This window comes from Haliaeetus leucocephalus, unplaced genomic scaffold (assembly GCF_000737465.1).
Source record: "Haliaeetus leucocephalus isolate CR32 unplaced genomic scaffold, Haliaeetus_leucocephalus-4.0 Scaffold741, whole genome shotgun sequence".
NCBI lineage: Eukaryota > Metazoa > Chordata > Aves > Accipitriformes > Accipitridae > Haliaeetus > Haliaeetus leucocephalus.
Genome location: NW_010973177.1, coordinates 4434406 through 4454142, shown reverse-complemented (window position 1 = coordinate 4454142; position 19737 = coordinate 4434406). Strand labels below are relative to the sequence as shown.

The 19737-nt window shown below is 57.3% G+C and overlaps 1 protein-coding gene across 1 annotated transcript; it reads right to left on the bottom strand.

The window, feature by feature from the left end:
- Positions 1-6158: 6158 nt before the first annotated feature.
- Positions 6159-17494, bottom strand: FBXO41 (F-box protein 41). Its single transcript, XM_010580790.1, has 12 exons — positions 16773-17494; positions 13984-14194; positions 13544-13623; positions 13114-13424; positions 12720-12961; positions 12219-12334; positions 11810-11962; positions 9644-9739; positions 8507-8625; positions 8121-8279; positions 7278-7393; positions 6159-6221 (listed from the first exon to the last, which is right to left on the bottom strand). Exons 1-12 carry the CDS (start codon positions 17492-17494, stop codon positions 6159-6161), a joined length of 2388 nt encoding a protein of 795 aa, XP_010579092.1.
- Positions 17495-19737: the final 2243 nt, after the last annotated feature.

Genomic DNA, 19737 nt, shown 5'->3' with positions numbered 1-19737 from the left:
TTAAAAGCAGGCGCTGTGCTGGGAAGCAGGACTGACTCCCAGTGCACCACAGTTCCCTGTGCTTCCAAGACAGATCGCCTCCATGTGCGTTCTCTCTTGGACCTCTCTGATGCTGCTGGGTGACATTTCTGCTTGCTTTTGGTGCTTCAGGGATGGATCCCGGCACTTGGGGCGTCTCTGGCAGGAAAATTGTCTTGGGGAATATGGGGAGTCTTGGTGGAAAGTGTTAATGGAGGACAGTGGAAGAAATTTGGTATCTTATCTGGTCTCAATCCTTTGAGATCTCATTTAATTAGGCAAGTCAATGGTCTGTTATGCCACAAAATGTGTTATTTCTGCCTCGTTCGTAAAGTGCTGCCACATGACAGCCGCTATGAGCCCTATTAGAGACATCTGCCGGGTCCCCGAATGTGACCCTCGTGGCCGTTCATCCCAGCTGGAGCACGGTTGGCAGCGTGTGAGCGGTGGTACCCAAAAGCGAGCGCTGTTAACAGCTTTCGCATAAAACCCTCTCGGTGTTTCTTAGCGGTGGCATTTAAAGACGAACGCTCCGAAGAGAAAACACAGCAGCTCTGCAGCCTGGGAGAGGTAAAAGCGGGAATAGTGGGGGCTGATCCTGTGTCCCTCCGTGTGGCACAGATCCTCGGGGCTGAGGGTGTTTCCCCTCCAGCGACCAGGAGCCGGAGGAAGGTGTTTTCCTGATGGCAGCGTGGTCCCATCTCCCTGCGCCCAGGGCTGCCTCACCCTCACCAGACCTGGGGGAAGCTGCTTCCCGCACGCTGCCCCACTTTGTCCCTGTGCCCCATGGGGCTGGATCAATGGAGACCACGGCCCCCACAATCCTTGTATCCTCAAGGGGTGGGAGATAGGGGGAGGGACGCTTCCAGTAAAGCTCCAAACAGCAACTGGTCCCACTGGTTTGGTACTGGAGCTGGCCAGCGCTGGCCTCTGTTTGGTGTGGCCCCCGGGAGAGCGAAAACCCCACCTCAATCTCAAGAGTCTTTATTCAACACTGAATCATAAAATAGCTCTTTACACACTTTTTTTTTTTTTTTTGTAATTCTTTAAATACACATTGTTTACACTCGGCAAAGTTTCAAAGCAACAACATCAAAGTGCGTCTACAGGTGATAGTACCAACCAAAGTGCTAAAAACACGGTCTCCCATGGCCGACGGGCAGCAGCCGCTGCCTTGCCCGCTCTCCCTGGCCGCCGTTGGACCCTGCTGCCAACAAAACCACCCGGACCCCCCACCCCACTCCCTCCCCATCTCCGGCTGCACCCCAATCTTTGCTGTACCCCCATCCCTGCTGCTCCCCCCTCCACCAGGGCAGCATCCTCTGGCAGATTTAGCATCGAGGACCTGGTTTAGCATCAAGGGACCACAGGGCTGGAGAGGGGAAAAGGGACGTTTGGTTCTCCAGACGCTCGCACATCGCTGCGAAAGACTAAAATAGACCTAAATTTATATAGATTTAAAAAAATAACTTAGGAGGCAAACTCGCTACCTTTCAGGAGGGGGGAGGTCACTGTACAAGGCCCCTCGGAAATCGCTCACCGGGGCTGAGCTCGCGCCGGAGCAAACGCCGCCATGAAGTTCTTTAGGGAAACGATTGCAATTCCTGTATATATATATCTATATTTCTCTCCCCGCGGGGAGCGCGTCCTCTGATTATCTCTAAGCAAATGTGCGTTACCACGCTCGCTTCCCAAAAGCCATCCTGCCCGCCCGCACCATTGCACTCGCTTGTCCCCGGCCCCAGCTTGCCTCATCTTCCCCCTCCCCTCCATGGGACTTCATCCTGAGGCTGGATCAGAAAATCCCATTTTTCCTGTTTTCAGGCAGTTTTCCCACCTCTCCTTGCTGCTGCACACCAGGGAAGGATGTGCAGCAGCTTTTTCTTAGGGCAGGAGGGACCTTTTCGCCCGCCATGGGGATTCATTTGCCTCCCACCGATGGAGGAAGGTTGTGCATCGCCACCGCTCACCTTGCAACAACACCCTGCGATGCTTCGGTCGCAACAAACTATCTCTGATTGCTAAAATCTCCCTGCTACCGTTTTTTTCCGGTTTTTTTTTTGTTTTTTTTTTTTTAAAGCATTTTGTCATTTGGCACCGATTCCCAAATGCTTTCGCTCCACCCGAACCTGCAAGTTTTCAACCCAAAATGAGAGGCTGAAGTGATGCGCCAGCTCCTGGGGTGGGCTCCTCCAAGAGCTGAGAGCAAATGATGTTCAACTGCTGTAAGAGCCTTTATCACCACTTTTCATGTTCTTTTTGTTCTGTTTTAACCAGTTCGGAGTCTTTTGGAGGATCCAAACAAACTGTCCGAGACCCGGCCGTGGCTGTGCCTTGGGTGGCAGCGGGGGCCGTGACACACGGCGAGAGGTGGGATGTTTTTTTCTTGCCTTCTTTGCTTGATAAAGAGGTTTAAAAACCTCCTTGGACAGAGCCAACCTGGGGGTTCCCATTTTCCTCGAGACCTTACACCCCTGGGCCCCCCCCCAAGCTGGGGGTGCAGGGATGAAGGCAGGAGGAGGCAGCCGGTCCCTGGAGCATCCCCAGCTCCTGGGAGCTCGGAGCGATGGATGACGAGCAAAATCCAACACATGGAGATAGAAAAACACAGATTTGGGATAAATTTGGCCTCCCAAGCTGGCTTTGCTGGTGGTGTTCCCCTTGAGATCCCTGACTGGCACCCAAATTCAAGTGAAGAGGAATGCTGCGAGCATGGGAAAACTTTGGGCAAACTCGCTAGCAAAGGAATAAATGTCCCCAAAACTGGTCCCGTGGGAACCAGGTCTGGCAGCAACCGGGAGCACTGTCCATCCAACCCCTGCCAGATTTGGCCATCACCGTGACCCCAAGGGAAAGCTGCTCGCCCCGGGTCGGGTGGCTGTGCCCTGGCTTTTGCTGAGGATTGTCATCGCGGAGCCCCTCTGGGGCTTCTCTAGGGTCTAGTATGGGGTTGAGCTCACGCTGTGGCAGTCCCTTCCCTACCAGCACCCAAATACCCTGCATGATTTCAAGGCATTCCCAGGGGGATTTGGTATTTCTGCGCATCTCCATCATTTCCAGAGGAAATGGGGTTGAAACCCCATGGCCGATGCGGTGAATCCTACGGCCACGGGCAGCATTCCTCGAGCATCCCGTAGGGATGGGGGTTTGTGGGGGAGCCAACGGGGCCACGTGCCGGTGGGATGGGGAGGAAAAGCAGCAGGGAAACCATCAATATGACATTTCAGTGGAAGAAATACGCAGCCGTTAATGAGCTCGTTGCTGTTAACAACCTGGGCAATTAGGAGCCACCAGGAGGGCCAGGGAGACGCAGGGCTCTCATTACCGCCAAACCTGTCTCACTGTGCCAGCCACCTTCATCCCCAGCCGAGGAGGAGGAGGAGGAAGGGATGCATCCGAGCCCAGGCAAAATGGGAAAAAAACCCCACTTTCCATCTTCTAATCCTTGAACCCGCTCAAGGTCTTGTGTCATCGCAGGATTTTTTTGTAAAAACGTGGCTCTGCTAAGCCAGAAGTTGGACTTTTTGGGAACGCCCCAAGGGGAGGCGGATGGTTTGATCTGGTCTGGGCGACACACCGAAGCACCAAATTCGGGTGAGGTTGTCCTGCCGTGACTTACAAAACCCTCGCGGCAGCGGGGGGACAGGGACGCAGCACACCCACGGCCACCAGCAGACACGGCCACCGATAGCACCGGCAGCCGCTCCGGCCTCGCTGGCGAGCACAGAAGGTTTCTCCAAAAGTCCTCAAGACCTCCCCTTGCTTTCCATCACGCCGTCCTCGCTTTCCCCAAGGCCCGGAGGAGCCGGGCAAGGGGCTGGAGACGGGCTAGCAGCAAACCCAGAGCAGCCACCTTCAGTCTTCGGACACAACTCTCCAACACGATAGTCTTTAAGCATAGAGTGTATAAACATGCTGAGTATATAATTTTCCTTTAAAATCTTTTTTTTTTTCCTTCTTTTCTTTATAGAAATAAATACTTACTTTGTTTTTTTTTTTAAGGGAATTTTGCAAGTCTCTGCGTTGTTTTGAATGGTGACATCTCCGCTGGGACCACGCTTGTGGGATGGACGCCGGGTGGTTCCCGGGGGGTTGTAGCTTTGCTGGGTGGTATTTTTTGCTGGTCGGGGCATCCCTTGCTCCTCTTGCCCCTGGATTATGCGTGTCCCAGCCTCCCCGGGGTGGAGGTAAACCCACGGCAAGCACGGTGGGGAGCTCCTTCCCGGTGCTGGGGAGTTTTTCCAATGCTGCCCATGGGGTCATGGTGGGATGTGGTAGCTTCTCACAGGCATTTTTTTGGGCTCCCACATTTTGTGCATACAGGGAACAGCCTTCTCCTGGAAAGCTGCAGTCAGTGGGGGAACGGAGGTGCTTCAGATGGGGGGTTATGGCCAAAAAAACCCTACCCTGTTTCAGAGGTGACAGCGTAGATGGGATGAAGGGTGGATGAAATGGTCTCCTGAGGTGCTTTCTGGGGTTGGAGACCCAGGAGCTGCCTCCAGCCCACCAGCAGCTTCAGTAGTTTGGAATCGATTTGATTTTCTGTCGGGGTCCCCGTGGGTTGTTGGCATGCTGGGAGTGCCTGGCTGAGGTCTGCAGCTCTCATGCCGTAGATGAGGAAGGTGGTACCGGGATGGGTCTGCAGCCTTCTCCCTCCTGGGGGGATGCTCCAGGGCAGCCCATCACCCTGGGAGGGCTGGAGGAAGGGAAGATACCCTGGGAAGGACCATCTCCTTGCAGCCATGCTGGCCAACAGGCACTGAAACCTCCAAGGTTGGTCCAGAGAAGAGGACAAACCCCCCCAAAATCTGCTTTTCTCGGTTGGCTCCTCTCAGCTCAGCGTGTTGGGTCCAAGCACGCCTGGTTGGGGCTCGGGGTGGCAGGGGGCTGTGGTTAAGGCCGGTGTGTCCCTGCTGCTGGCAGTGCTGTGACGGGTGTCCCCCATGGCGTGGGCACCTCCTGGCACCTTCTCCCCAGGGTGGAAAATGGAGATGCCTGACCCTGCTGGATGCCTTTCAAAAGCCTTTTCCTTTGGAAAAAAAAAAGGGTATTTTGGGGGTGATGATGTCCTTGCAGGCAGAAGACAGCCAGAAGAAAAAAAGCAGAATTAAGAAAACAGCTGTGGCCATAGATAAGGGATCTACCAGGGCCGTTGGGTTAGTGCTTTCACCAGCAGCTTTGGATTTCAGGACAATTTGGCCAGGGTTTCTCCTTCAGGCTGCTCAGGAAGGTGATGAGATGGCAAACGTGGGCGTCCCATGCCAGTCCCTCTTTCCGCATGGGACAACTCGCTCCGGAGGAAGCCTGAGCAGGTGGTGGATGTTGGTGGGGACAGAAGTATGATCCGTGTTTCCTGGTGGACGAGGATTGTGGAGATGGTTTATTGCCTTGACAGGAAGGTTTTGCTGGAGAGGAGGTGAGGCTGGAAACCTCTGGAAGAGCGACCATCTCTCCTGGTGTCCTCTGGCTCCTACAGCCCCCGAGATGCAGCTCTGCCATCTGGGCTTGTGCTGTCGTGGCTGCTGGTTTCTGGGCAGTATTTGCCCAGGTTTGGGTGCCCCTCTGTTAAACAAATGAAATCAAAACGAGCGGAAACCCTGCAGGAATGCTGGGCACCATTTTCTCTGGAGGAACGACCCCTTCCCACCCCACCTTCACCAGCCCATGGAGAGGACGGGGATGGTCCAGCCGTGATGCAGTGACGCTGAGCCCAGTGCTCTGCAAAGAGCCCACAGGGACAGGCTGAGCCATCCTCATCTCCCACACCATCAAACAGGCAAAAAAAAAACCCAGAAAGAGAGTTTGAAGAAAAAGACATTCCCCAAACAAGGATCCTTGGCAGCGAGCAGCCACGGGTGTTTCGAAGCCATCTTCCCTCCCGGGAAAGAGCGTAGCCCTGCCTCTTTAGGCAGCCAAAAAATTTCCTTAAGTAGCACCTTCTCGCCCGTGAGCTGGCCCCGGGGATGAGCGCCGGCCGCCAGTCACTAAGGCCTGCAAAAGTTTGGGTTTTTTGTGCATGGGCCGGCATCTCCGTGCTCCAGGTCTGGCAACGGATGAGCGGCAGACGGTAGGTTTGGTTTCACGGGGCCTCTGGCTCCGCTGGGCAGAGGAGGGAATGTGCTTTGTGGTTCCCTGAAGGTCTAACAGCCTCCTTCCACTTTGATGTGTAAAATCTTGGAGAAGCCAGGTCTCTTCCTCAGGGCCTGGAAGAGGAGCAGAGAGCACAGTCAGTGCACAACCTGCCAGTCTTGCAGCCCCACAGGGTGAGCAAGAGAGAGGAGAGGACATCTCAAATCCCCACCATGGGAAGGGGTCCACCTGGGTCCCATCCCCACCACCGCATCCCACGGGGATTTGGCTTCCTTGCAGGACTGGCTCAATGCCTCTTAATCCCATGCCCTTGAAGCTAGCTCTGGATTTGGTTTCTGCTTGGTTAAAAATGTTGTTTCCAGAAGACAGTAGTAGTTTGGGGCAGACGACATCAACATGCAGGGGCACTTGGGATTTGCAAAGCACGGCAGTGGGCGGCCATGCAAGGAAAGCCCTTCCGAAATGGCTCTTCTCTGAAAGTGACCCCCACCCTGGGGGTGGACGTTGGTCTGTCTCGCTGCCCACTGTTTTTCCCATGCCGGGGCTTGGCAGCGGAGCAGGAATCGCATGAGCCATCTGACCCCATCTGACTGCACTGGTGGGCCTCCGTCCCCAAGTCCTGCTCTGCATCTCATGGGCTTTTTGCCTTACACCCCCATGGGAGCCCAACCTGCTGCAGGATGAGTCAAGGTGAAATGAAGGCACCTATTTTCCCCTTGGACACGGATGGAGTTGTCTGCCTTGGAGACCCTGAACAGATCAAGGATAGCGCAAGCCCTGCCGAGCATCACAAACTGAGCGAGGTCTGCAACTCAGCCTAAATAAAATTAACCGTATTTCTGCTTTCATGGGTGGGTTTTAAATCACTTCGCAGTGTTCAGCAAGTAAGTGGCCCTGCAAAGGAGGCAATAGCCCTTTTCTGTCCCCGGGGAAGAGACCTACAGAGAGGAAGTCCTGGTGAAAGCAATGGGAGGGAATCACAGTATGTTAAATCTTGTTTCAGCCTTTGGGGCATGTGTGTCTAAAGGACAGCGAGCCTTCAGGATGTCCCCGTTGAGCTATAATGTTCTCTACTGCGGAACTTCAGTGGTGGGCAAGAATTTGTCCTCAGACCCCATGGGGACACAAGACTGGTGACGCATGGGTGACCTGGGAATGGCATCCTTTACCTGGAGTTTGTTCACCATTTCTTCAAACATCTTCTTGGCTTCAGGGCTGTGGGGCTCTTTGAAGTAGTCCACAATGCCCACCTGCACGACGATGGACTTCAGGTTCCGACACACACCTGGGGGAAGAGATACTGCCTGGCCTCGCCATACCTGGTGGGGAGACAGCCTCCCCGCTGCCAGGATGGACCCTAAAACCCACCCAGTGCTCTTCAAGGCCTTGTGCATATCAGAAACCTCACCCTGAAGGTGGATGAGACCCACTTTTGGTGACCAAGACCTCTGTAGGGAGGACGGTGGTCTATGAGATGGTTCCTGATTGTCCTATCCCAAATCAGCAGTCCTACCGCTTCCTTGGGAGATCCTTACTCTTCCACCCAGAGGGGTGGGTTCCTATCAAGTCCAACCACAGTCACAAGTGCCATGACCACCAGAAACTGCACCTCAAACAGACCCTCCTGCCGGCTGCAGATCTCTTTCCCCCTAGAGCTCCCATCCTGGCAAAATTCTTCAGTAAATGGCTTGACTCCAAACTCAGATACACCAGGGTGAACCTCAGGTGTGCCACGGATATTGAGGCCTCGATTACAGTGAGGGGACCACAGAGAGAATGTCTCCATCCTTCCTGTGGCCCAAGGCAAGACCAGCTCTTAACGCATCCTTGGCAGGGGCCTGTTGGATCCCCTTTTAGAAAACTTCTACCATGGATCTCCCAGCACCTTCCAGTGTTGGCAGTGGGTTCCTGTGAGTGGGGCTGGAAGGCAGGGTCTGGTTCATGGATCTGGATATCTAGTGGCCTTTTGGTCAATGGATGATGCTATGCACTCCCCCAGCATTGCTACTCACTGTTGAAGTGCAGCAGGGCTTTGGGGGTGACTGGCGTGGAGGTCAGCACTAGCATCTCCAGCCCCTTCAGCCCCTCTCGACACATCTCCGCCGCGACCTCCTGGTTGATCTCTGCCACGTGGTCCAGCTCCAGGACCTGAAGCCGCATGCAGTTTCGGGCTGGAGGGGCAGAACACCCGCCATCAGCACCCCACGGGGAAGGGATGAGGACAGCCGATGGGAACAGGGTGGTAGGAGGGATGGGTGGCAGAAAGGAGGGGCAGAGTGCACCCATGGTCTTTGAGGTGGGCTTCTCCATTGAGATCCCCATGGGACATCTCCTAGGGGTATACCCTGCCTCCAGCAAGGTCTCCTTCTTCTTGTCCCATCAGAGGAGAGCTGCCTACCTAAGGACGCCAGTCCCTGGACGCCGCAGCCTGCCCCTCCGATGCCCAGTGCCCGCAGGTGCGGCCAGCACCGTCCGATCATCTGAAGGCAGCGGTTGCTGAAACGCGTCGGCTGCTGGCTGGGGAGATGAAGAAGAAAGAGCTGGGGAGGGCTGGCAGAAAAGCTCGTCCCCCACCACGAGTGCTTCCTCGAGTGGTGTTGGGGATGGGACCTCTCCCACCCCACCAAAGCAGGGGTTGCCACACTGGAAGGAGGTGTCTCCAGAGCAGACGTCTCCATCTGAGCAACCACCTTGGGTTGTGTTGCAACTGGGACAGGACAGGTCCATGCACTCAGTGGAGTCCCTCTGCCCCAAACCCTCTGGAGATCTGAATCAGGCCCTGAACTCTGTTTCTTGCAATGATGGAACCAGTAGCAGGAGCCTGGACCTCTAGTTCAGGTAGAGAAGTCTACATGCCATGTGGTGTTTCCCCCAGGGAAGAAACAAGCCACCAGGGACTTGACATGCAGCTTCTCCTGCTAAGAGACATCTCCCTCTGTACACCTCAGTCCAGGCTGACAGGGGACATGACATTGCAACAAACCTCCCAGGACAAGAAGAACTGCCCAGGAGGCAGCCCCATGGCACGGAGGTGAGGGGGCAAGTGACCTGCTCTGTGCACTCCTGAGCACTCATGCTGCAGGGTGGGGAACCGCCAGCATCTTCATGCCCCCAGAATGCTTTTCCAAAGCGAGAGCAACTACAATCCTCTCCCTAAGCAGCGACTTGACACCCTTTTAAAAACATCCAGACCCTTCAGGGCTGCTGTTATATGAGCAGTGAGGATCTCAGACAAGCGTTTGATCTTCACCATTGCCTACCAGACCCATCACAGCTCTCCTTTCATCTCTGGTGTTAGCAGCCTCCCTGGAAACACTCCCAGCTTGGCAGGGAGGTGCCTACACCCAACAGCTCCCAGCCTTCACAGAGAGGGATGGGGCTGAGCTCCTGGTCCCCCAAACTGGCCTCCAGGGTTGCTGCTCATCCCAGGAGGACCCCCATTCCCCCAAGAAAATATGGATCTGGCACCCAATTTCTTTCCAGCCCAGCGGTGCCCCTCACACTCAGCCTGGCCTCCTCCTAGCATGACTCTTACCATGGATGCAAAGGTGCGACCTGGAGGGAGATGATGTCCCTGCAACCCGCTCCAAGGGCCCAGATGACTTCATGACCCACGGGGTCCGTAGAGCTCCTGGAACAACACAGAGGACACACGGTGGCCCCCACTGGCAGTGATGCCGTCCCGGGGGCCATGTCTGCAGCCTCCACGCTGCTACATCTCGCTGCACCTGGAGGTACAAATCTGGTCATTATTTATAACCCATGATCTGCCCATGAACCAGACAGTCCCAACACCAACCCGTGCAGGAAGGCTGAAGGCATTTCTATCTGGAATTGTGCCTACAGATGTGCAACATCAAGAAAAATGGAAGAAGGTGAAGCTGAAGGTGAGATTGAAGATGAAGTAAGGCTGAAGGTAAAGGCTGAAGGTGTGGTTGGTGGTTGAAGGTGAGGTTGAAGGTGAGGTTGAAGGTGATGGCAAAAGTCTTCCAGATGCAAAGGTGGCAAGTGATTGAATTGAGACTGCCAGGCTGGGTACCCTTGCAGAGCAAATATAACATCCCCGCAGATCCCATTGGGTTGGTTTTACTTGCCACGTGGCCAGTCTGGATGGTGCCAGGAGGTGGCAAGGACGTTTCAGCGGATGGGAGCTAACTTCCAGCCAAGTGCAGTGGTTGCTCCACAGCCTCTGCACCAGCTCCACGGTTGTGCCACCACATCTGTAGGCGGCTGTTGGCCAAATGTCGCTGCAGAGGTTTGCTGTGGGCTCTTCCTTGGTGTTTTGGAGGTATCAAAACAGACTTCATGGGGTGCTGCTGGAGTTGCGCAGGAGCACAGCGGAGGTGTAGGTCTACCACGAGTCATGGCACCGACCAGGTGCGGCCATGCTGCCTGCCCACCCACCCGGCATTTGTGCCACTGGCTCAGAGGAGCTTTTGCTGATGCCGTCGGCTCCCAGCACCAAGTCAATGGAGGAGAGATGTCAGAGAGCGTCATCCTGATACCACCAGCCCAAACACAGGCCCCTGGCTGTTTCACCACACCAGGTTGCCTTCTGAAGACCGAGGCTGCACTTCCTAACTCTAAATGACCTACTTTGAAACTTCAGGCAAGCCTAAAAATAAGTGATGAGTGTTATCTTGAGTGTTTCACACATCTCCACTGAAGAAGCCTGCCAAGAGGCCCTTGCGAGTGTGGCAGGTTAATTAGAGCATGAGTCAGGGTCACAGGTTAGCAACATGCCAGGAGTACTTGGGCTTGCTCTAACGCCCTTGGAAGGGCCGATGGAGGAGTCTTTGGGTTAAACCCAGCAGCACTGGGCTGCCTCATGGTGTGGGATCCCCAGATCAGAGCCGTGTCTGAGCTCACTTGGGCCAAAGTGAGCCAGCTGGGTGTGCTTTCCCACCTGAAGGGTTCTCCATCCTGGGCTGGATGAGGACACCCATCAGCTGCAGGTGAACTGGATACCAAGGCTGAAGCGGTTGCCTGCAGGATGCAGTGGAGCAAGGATCAACCTCCCTGAGTGTGTAGGAAAGGTAAATCCTGTCTCCACAGGAGGCAGAGCCTCTTTGGAAGGTGGCCAAGGCCAAGGAGCAGTCAGTGATCTCCTCCAGGACCTGTGACCTCCTCCAGGACCTACACCATCATTGGCCTTCTGTTCTTGATCTTGGGCAAGGTCTCCAAGCTGGGTCTTAGCAATCCCGTGGCAGAGCTGTTCCTCCCTCCCTGGACAGTGGGACCCTGAGGTCTCTTCTCCCCGTTAGAAGCCTTCGTCAGGGGGTGATGGTCAGGTGGGACCTCACTGGGCCCTGGTGTTGGTGCACCTCTTCTTTACCCTTCTCTAACATAAAGCAGTGTCCCCATACCAAGACCCCGGTCACACCTCCAGCTGCGGTGAGATTGGCAACAGGATGATGGGAATGGAGCTGGAATGGAAACATCTGCATGGGAACATGCCAGAAGAGGATGAGAGTTGCAAGGACAGCTTGCACTGGGGACACTGGATACTGGGGCTGCCGCTAGGCTGGGGACATGGAAAGGTGGGTCCTTCACACCTGGCCAGGTGGGCTGCGTTCTGACAGGGAATGGGGATGGGCATCAGAGGAGTCCCAGCACATTCCATGGATGTTCCCAGCCTTCTCCCAGCCAGGGAACCACATGGTCCCCGTGGGCAAGGGGGGATGCCGGTGGCCATCCTTACCGGTACGTGACAGCCTGCAGAGCCCGGCAGTAGCAGCTGGCCAGCCAAAGCGAGCGGTCCGTCAGCACATTGGGGCAGTGTGAGATGCGGAGGATGAGCAGGTTGCTGCCCGTCGCCTTCAACAGGGACTCCAGCCCGGCTTCCAGGCAGCCCCTGCCGGAGATGGAGGCAGGGTCAGGCACAAGTGCCCACGCTCACCCTCCCCCTGGCCACCCCGGGGCCACCCCAGGAGGGTGACATGTTCCATGGGCATCCATGGCTCCAGGATGCCCAAAACCCACAGCAGCAGCCAGTGTGTGATGAACTGATGTCAGTGGAAACAGGACGTTGGGGCTCATGGAGCATTGTCATCCCTGAGGACCAGCGGCTCTGGCTGTGGGAGGAGGGTGCCCAGGATGCGGGGACTCACCGCGTGCTCTTCATGTAGTCCTCCTTGCTCTCCTTCTTCCCTCGCTGGCGCGGCTTGAGGTTTTGGAGGGTGAGGGAGTGCATCTGGGTGCACCACTGAGACAGCATGGCCAGGAACTGGGGGGGACAGGGGTGGCCGTCACCAAGGGGGACACCCTCAGCATGCCCCACGCCACCCATCCTTGGCTGCCTTTGGGTGGATCCGTGCACACACAGATGCTGTGAATATGTGAAAATGCACATACGAGGTCACGCAAGAGCGCGTGCAACAGAATCACGGGCGTGACCACAAAAGCACGTGAAAACGTGTGCACGTGTGAGCTCACGCCCACAAGCGTGAACGTGCAACGCATCCAGCTGCTGGTGCAAGCACACAGCTGCGTGCACCCATGTTCCCATGACCGCAATGGCACAGCAACCAACACAAGAAACGCGCTTGCACAGCTTCACCTTTCTGGAAGAAAGGTCTCGCCCCGGGCAGTGCCGTCCCCATCCCCGGTACCTTGGAGGACACCCTGGCGTTCTCCAGCAGCACCCGCGTCCACACAGCCGGGTGCCGGGCCACGAACTTCCAGTCCTTGCACACCTCGGCCGCCCGCAGCAGGGTCTTGGTGTCCAGGTAGGTGAAGATGCAGAAAAGAGCCGCCCGCATCTTGAGGATCTCGGGGCTGATCACCTCGCTGGAGTGGCCAGGGCTGCCCCTCTCCAGCCGTCCCACCTTGACCCCGGCCCCCTCGGTCCTGGCTGTGGGACACCCGCCACCGGTTGCCACTGGTGGCCAGGGAGGGCGGCAGGGAAGGGATGTTCCTCGTGGGGCTGAGGAGCCATCCCCGTCCCCCCACCTTCCAGCCTTCCCAATCCTCCCACCCCACCAGAAGAACCCGGCATGGTCTCACCCGTCAGCCGGCAGCTGCCGGCGGGTCGGGATGCGGCAGATCCGGGTGCCTCTGGCTCCCAGCCTTCGGCCTCCGACTCGGTGGTGCGGGAGCCCACATCGGAGACGTCACCCTCCTCGCCCTCGGTGCTGTTGCGGTAGGGCCGGCGATGCCAGTTTTGGATGGCTTGCCGGCGCAGCCCCGATCCCCGGGCGCCGTCCCGCGCCGGGTAGGGATGCCCGTCGGCGGTGTCATCGGTGGGACATGGCTCTGCGCTGTCACTGTCGTAGCAGCCCGAGCTCTGCGACACGGCTTTCGCACGGCTCGAGGCCCTGGGGGGACAGGGATGCCCAACCTCAGTGCTCACCGGGGTGCACGTCCCCTTCCCGCCAGCCAAAAAAAGACCATCCCATTAAAATCCCAAACAGGCAGCACGGAATGGGGGACTCACCCGGTGCTGGAGGAGGAGCGCTGGTTGGACACGCCGTAAGGACCGTGCACGGCCACCCCCGGCCCCGGGTGCCTGTCTCTCTGCGGGGAGATGGGACAAGAGGAGCCAACGTGGCGAAACCCAAAATGTGGGCGGTGCAGCCGAGGGAGACGACCCCGATAACCCACCCAGCGCCAGCCGCGTTTTGGGGTGAGGCCATACCCAAGTGGGATGCAGAAGAGCATCTCCAGCATCGCCCCAGCTTGCCACGGGAAAACAGACCCACTGAGAAGCAACTTCTTTTTGGGATCCCCCCCACCTCCTGGGATTATCCATTTCCCCACGGGAACGAGATGGGGGTCCCTACACCTCCCTGCTCAACCCCTTACAGCCATCAGAGAAGCCACATGGGTGCATGCCCGAAGCCGCTGGGGTGCCCGTGCCTGTGCCCGCGGAGGTACCGGTCGGCCGGCGGCCTTGGCCCCCGGCGTGCCGCAGCGTCCCAGGCTGCCATTTGGAGTGGTGCCGCAGCTGCTGCTGATGATCTGGAGCTGCTTCTCGGCCCGGTCCGCCCGGTCCAGCAGCTCCTCGATGAAGTGCTGAAGGCGGACCTTGGCGTTGGCCTCGCGGGCGGCCGTCTCCTTCAGGAACTGGTCGATCTGCAGCACCTCCCTGCGTGGAGGGACCGGTTGGGTGACACCCCAATACTTTCTCACCCGTCCCTGTTAAGGACCTCCATCCCTGTCTGTGAGCTGGGGTGGGGGGGTTCAAGGATGCCGGCGCGCATCCGGACCATTCCATCATCAGCTTGATTTGGGTCTGTGCCAGCCCGGACGGCTCCCGGGCATGGTTCGGGGCAGAGCGGGGACCAAGGGATGCTCCTGGCATGCAGGGTGGATGTGGCCACCTTGTTTTGGGGGGGATGTCATCCCCAGCACCTTCACTGGGATGCACATCGCTCCCAGGATTGGAGTCAGGCCCCTGAGCTAGATGGAGCGGACGGAGGATGATGATGGCGCGGTGGGATGATGGAGGAAGATGGCAGTTGTACCATCTCATTCAGGGCAGACTTAAAGGAAAGACCTTAAGGGCAGCTTGGAGTCCTTAAACCCCACTCAGCCCCGTACCCCGTCAAGCCCTGTGGTTGCAGGGCCCCGGTTCCCCTCGTTAACACCTTAATTAGCAGGCGCTCAGGAGCTTCATGCCTGGGGATGGGCAGGGTTCACCCTGCTGAGGCACTGAGATGTCATCCCCAAAATGTGGCCAGCTCTAGGGTGGAGCGTGCCAGCAGCTCAGTGACCCGAGGTGGCCCCATCCCACCCCGCACACGCGTGGGCCCGGCACGCACACACCTGCCGACCTCATCCGCTTCCCCAAAAACATCGGCATAACACACAGGCACATGCAGGAAAGTGAAGGAAAAGGAGGGGACAGCCCTTTAGTGACATAATTCTCGTTGCTGGTTATTAATTGCCGTTTAAACCAATTCATTGCCCCGCAACCTGTCATTTACAAGGTGAGCCTGGATGCTTCCCAGTAACGATTTGGGCAGGCTCCCAGCGAGGGGCCTCCAGAGATTTGGAAGGCAAATGGGGCTCTGGCATGGCAGATGTAAGGTGATGCTCGTGGTTATCATCTCCATCTCTCTCGTTCCCATGGACCGTGTGGAAAAAACACCCCCGGCAAAGCAAACGGAGCCCAGGAGCAAAAAGCCTCCCATGGGGATGACGGCCTCGTGGTGTTTCGGAGCTGGCAGGGCTGGGAAATGTCCCTGGCAATGTGTTGTTCTTGGGGAAGGGTGAAACTGGCTTTGCTGATGAAAATGATTTCTGATGGTTTCACTACAACCAGGAAAAAACCCATCTCTTTTCATCAGCTCTTTCCATGGTCTCTCTGCAACCTGGCAAGTGATTTTGTCACTCTGGCTGGAGGAGTTTGGACTGATGAGGACAGTCAAGGAGCAGGAGGGTTTCTCTAAGGAAAGGGAGGTCCGGGAGGTAGTTTTGGGGCATAAAACCAGGTTCTTACTGGTAATGGTGTCCAGGCTCCACCACAGACCGAACAAGATGCATTTGACCCCTTGGTCACCCTCCATCCACCCTGTCTTACATGTCTCCAGGCCCTGCTCCAGACTTGTCCACTCTAGTGGCCCTCATCCTGCCACCCCCCCCCCAAGATGCCCCTGGACAACACCCACGAGGCAGCTGATGGCAGCCCCCCAACCTCCCCATGGCCTGTCCCATACACATGCATCCAAACCCAGAGGTGTTGCCCTTATCCAGCCCCAGCACCATCCCCATTCCTCACCCCAGGACCATCCCCACCACCAGCAAATCCTGTGAACCTTGTTTCTGAGCTGCAGGCATTATTTTGGAGTCAAAGTCATTAACGAACATGCTGACAATGGTGGGGATCAAGACAAGTCCTTGAGGGATCCCACCAGTGCTCCCAGCCCAGCACAACCGTGACTATCCCCCACTAACCTTTTCCTCACTGACTTTCTGGACCCCGTGGTGGTCTCCAGCTTTGCTAAGAAACTCCTGAGGAACAAGGTCTAGTTTGCTTGAGCAACATCAATGGGCAAAATGACCCAACGCTTTACTGGAGGGAAACTCAGGAGTAGCACTGGGCTGGGAAGGGTGTGTTGAGTGGGAACATGGGAGGAAAATGAGGATAACAGTGCCACGGTCCTAACAGCAAATGGAGGTCATACTGCTTGGGCTATCCTACCCTCCTTCTGGGAGAAAACCCCCAAATTAGGCATGGCCAAGGTGTCCCCTCTCATGTTTATAACCATGGGACAGGTCGATGGAATTGTATAAAGCCAGATGATCCAGCTGTGGAGCCAGATGGGATGACCCAGCCCTGGTTTTGGGAGGACACCATTTGGTACTAGATATGGGCTGCAGCAACATGGCCACCACCATGCTCCTTGGTAGGACAGCAGGATGGCCATGCGCATCCCCAGGCTGGCCATGTCCTGGGGGCACTGGTGGCTCTGGGACAAGGTATGGCATGATGTGACTCAGCTTGGTCACAGACAGGGAGAGGCTCAGGTCTACGTGGACACTGCCCACGTGGGAGAAGATGCAAAAACCCGATGAGAGATGATTCTAATGGGGATTGTCAAAGGGATTGTGCCCTAGCACTTGGTCTGAGGGTTTGGTGATGGTGTTGGGCTCCTCAGGGCTCACCACCAGGGACCGATTTCCCCCCACCCTGCAACTGGGAGAGGGGACGAAGGACTCACTGTTGCTTGCGGGTGAGTTCCTGCTCCTTCTGCACCAGGTCCTGCTTGAGGGAGGCCAGCATCTCCACGCTGACGTCTACCTGGCGGGACAGTTCGGATGCCCGGTCCTCCAGCTCCTGCTTCTCCCGGCTGAGCCGCAGGCTCTCCTGCTTGGCCTTCTCCAGCTCCGAGCTCTTACGGTCCAGCTCCACCTGGAGCCGGCCCACCTGCGAGGCGATCTTCTGCTCCACCTCCTCCGTCAGCTTCTCCAGCCGCTTGTCCACTTCCAGCTTCTCAAAGGCGCGGATCTTCAGGCGGGCCAAGCCTTCCTCGTAGGCAGCGTCCATAGCGGCCGGCGGCACGGGGGCCGGCGCCACGGCTTTTCCCCGGGTGAAGATCTCCGTCAGCGGGATCTCGATCTCGTGGACATAGCGGGGAGAGGGGGAGGAGGACGGGGCCGGCTCCAGCTCCTCGGCGGGGACGAGGTCGCAGGAGAAGCGCTGGTCCTTGCCTTGGAAGGAGGTGCTCTCAAAGTAGTCCCGCCGGGCGGCCGGCGTCAGCAGAGCCCCGTCGGCGGCCAGGGGGAAGACGGCGGCATCGCAGATGCTGTTGGTCTTGGAGAGGACGTAGAGGGTCTCATAAGTGTGGTTGTACTCCAGGTGCGCCCGCAGCGAGGAGAGGCTGCGGAACCGCTTGTGCTCCCCGCACCGCGGACACCGGTAGGGCAGGTCCAGCGAGGCCATCCCTCAGCTACGCGCCCCGACGCAGGGGAACCGCACGGCCCCGCTCATGGCGCGGGGTGGATGGACCGGTGGCACGTGGGATGGGTTGGGGAGCCCCGGGCGGTGGGGTCGTGGCTTCGCTGGGGCATGGCGGGATGAGAGGCCTGGGATGGAAGCGGGGGGTCCGGCACTTCCTGGCGGGGGTATGTCAGCATCGGCTGGGGCCAGGCACTGGAAGAGATGGCGGGGGGTTAGTGACACAGGAATGATGGATCACCAGAAGTCCCTCCTTGGCCCTTCTTCCTGGTCCTTTCTCTGCAACCATCCTCCCCTCCCGTGTTCCTCCCACTCATGCACAACCCTTGGGAGGATGCACAATGCTCAAGAAGGTGCACAACCCATGGGAACGTGCACAACCCTTGGGAAGACCCACAACCCTTGGGAAGATTTACAACCCTTTGGAAGATCCACAACCCTTGGAAAGGTGCATAACTCTTGAAAGGTACGCAACCCCTGGGAAGATCCGTAAACATTGGGAAGGTCCCCTGCTCCTCGGGAAGGTGCACAACCGTTGGGAAGGTTCATAACCATTTGGGATGAGGACAGCTGTCAGGAAGGTGGGAAATCTCTCTCTGTGTGCCCTGAGCTTGCCACAGAGGGGTGACCCATGTGCTTTCTTGCCCAACCACACCATGCAATGAGCCCCTGCAGTGCCAGGGGTCTCTAGGCCCTGTGTCTGATGCTGGAGCCAGGGTGCTGGGAGCCACCTCTTCCAAGCAAAGGGTGACCCAGTCCTGCTAGATCAGCCCATGCAGCCTTGCAGCAGGGATAGTTACTTCTCCAGCCCCTCACCGCAGCCGTTGGGTCTTATCACTGATCCCCTCTGGGGCTGTGGGACCCCCATGCTGTGCTGTCCTGGTGATACAGAGGACCTGGTGGCTTCCCACACCCAGGCAAGTGAGGGTCCCTGCAGGGATCTGGTTTATCCCCCACTCACAAAACCCTCCAAGACATTTGGGGGGGAAAACCCCACCCTTTTGAAATGGGATAAGCCAGCAAAAATCCAGCCTAGGAGGTCACCGTGGTCTCCTCCAGCCTGGGAGGCACAAGCACCTTTCGAGGTGCATTTTTGTGCTGTTTTCACCCCAAAGCACCGAGGGCACCCATGGGTGGGATCATCCCTTGCTCATCGCTCTGCAATATCCCACAAAGGGCTCTTCCCACCATCCTAAAACCCCTCTGAGCCCCTCTGCACCCCACAACCGCCAGCCTTGGCGAGCACTAAACAGCCACTGAACCCTCCATCCATGCTGGTCCCCAGGGCGGCATCCCCCGCGGCTCAGCACCCCCCCTCGGAAGGCACAACGGGGCCACGAGGTATGGGAAACCATTTTTTAGGGAAAAAAATCAGTAAAGGCAAGAAATCCATGCAAAAAAACCCCCAGACAAAAACCAAAGATGTGCTGGGAGGATTTCTGGAACTGCCCGGTTTGGGGGGGTCATTACAAAACGGACCCTCGCACGTTAACCCCGCCTGGGCGACCACCGGCACCAGCCTGGCCGAAACCCGGCGAACACAAAGCACCGCCGGCAACTTCGGTTGCTGCCGATGGGATGAGAAAGCGCTTTTCCACCGTAGGGATGGGGCCACAGCATCGTGCCACTGATATTTCAGGCCTGGATCCCTGCCCTCATCTCCCGGGGTACCCCATCATCCTCCGTCCGTATTTCCCAGCTGTAAGCCAAGGCAGAATCCGGCCCAGGCAGGTCCAAATGCACACATCGCCCAGTCCCTGTCCTGGGCATGTCCTACCCTGACCACAAAACCTCTCCTCCCTCCTGCCCCCCCCACCAACGATCAGGATATAAGGAAATTATTAGCGGAGTCATTACTACGGCGGCCACGCTAATAAAGCCCACAGGCATCCGGAGCCGGGAAATGCTCCCAGCCGCCGGGAGATTGCAGCAGCGGGCGAAACCCATCCCTGGGCTGCTTCTGTGCCGCTACCTGCGATTCATCATGGATCCTTTCTTCGCATTGTTTAACATTTTTTCTGCCCACCCCCCACCCCAAATTAAAAAAAAAAAAATTACCAGCAGGCAGCTCTGCTGCCTGGTTGAAGAGGGAAGGGGGGGATGGAGAAGAGGGGTGGCGGTGGGGGATGCTGCCGGCACCTTGTGCCCGCTGGTCCCCATCCTTCGCCGGCTTAGGTTGCAGCGGGGTGGGGGGCACTGCGGTGGGCGAGGGTGGCTGGGGATGAGGC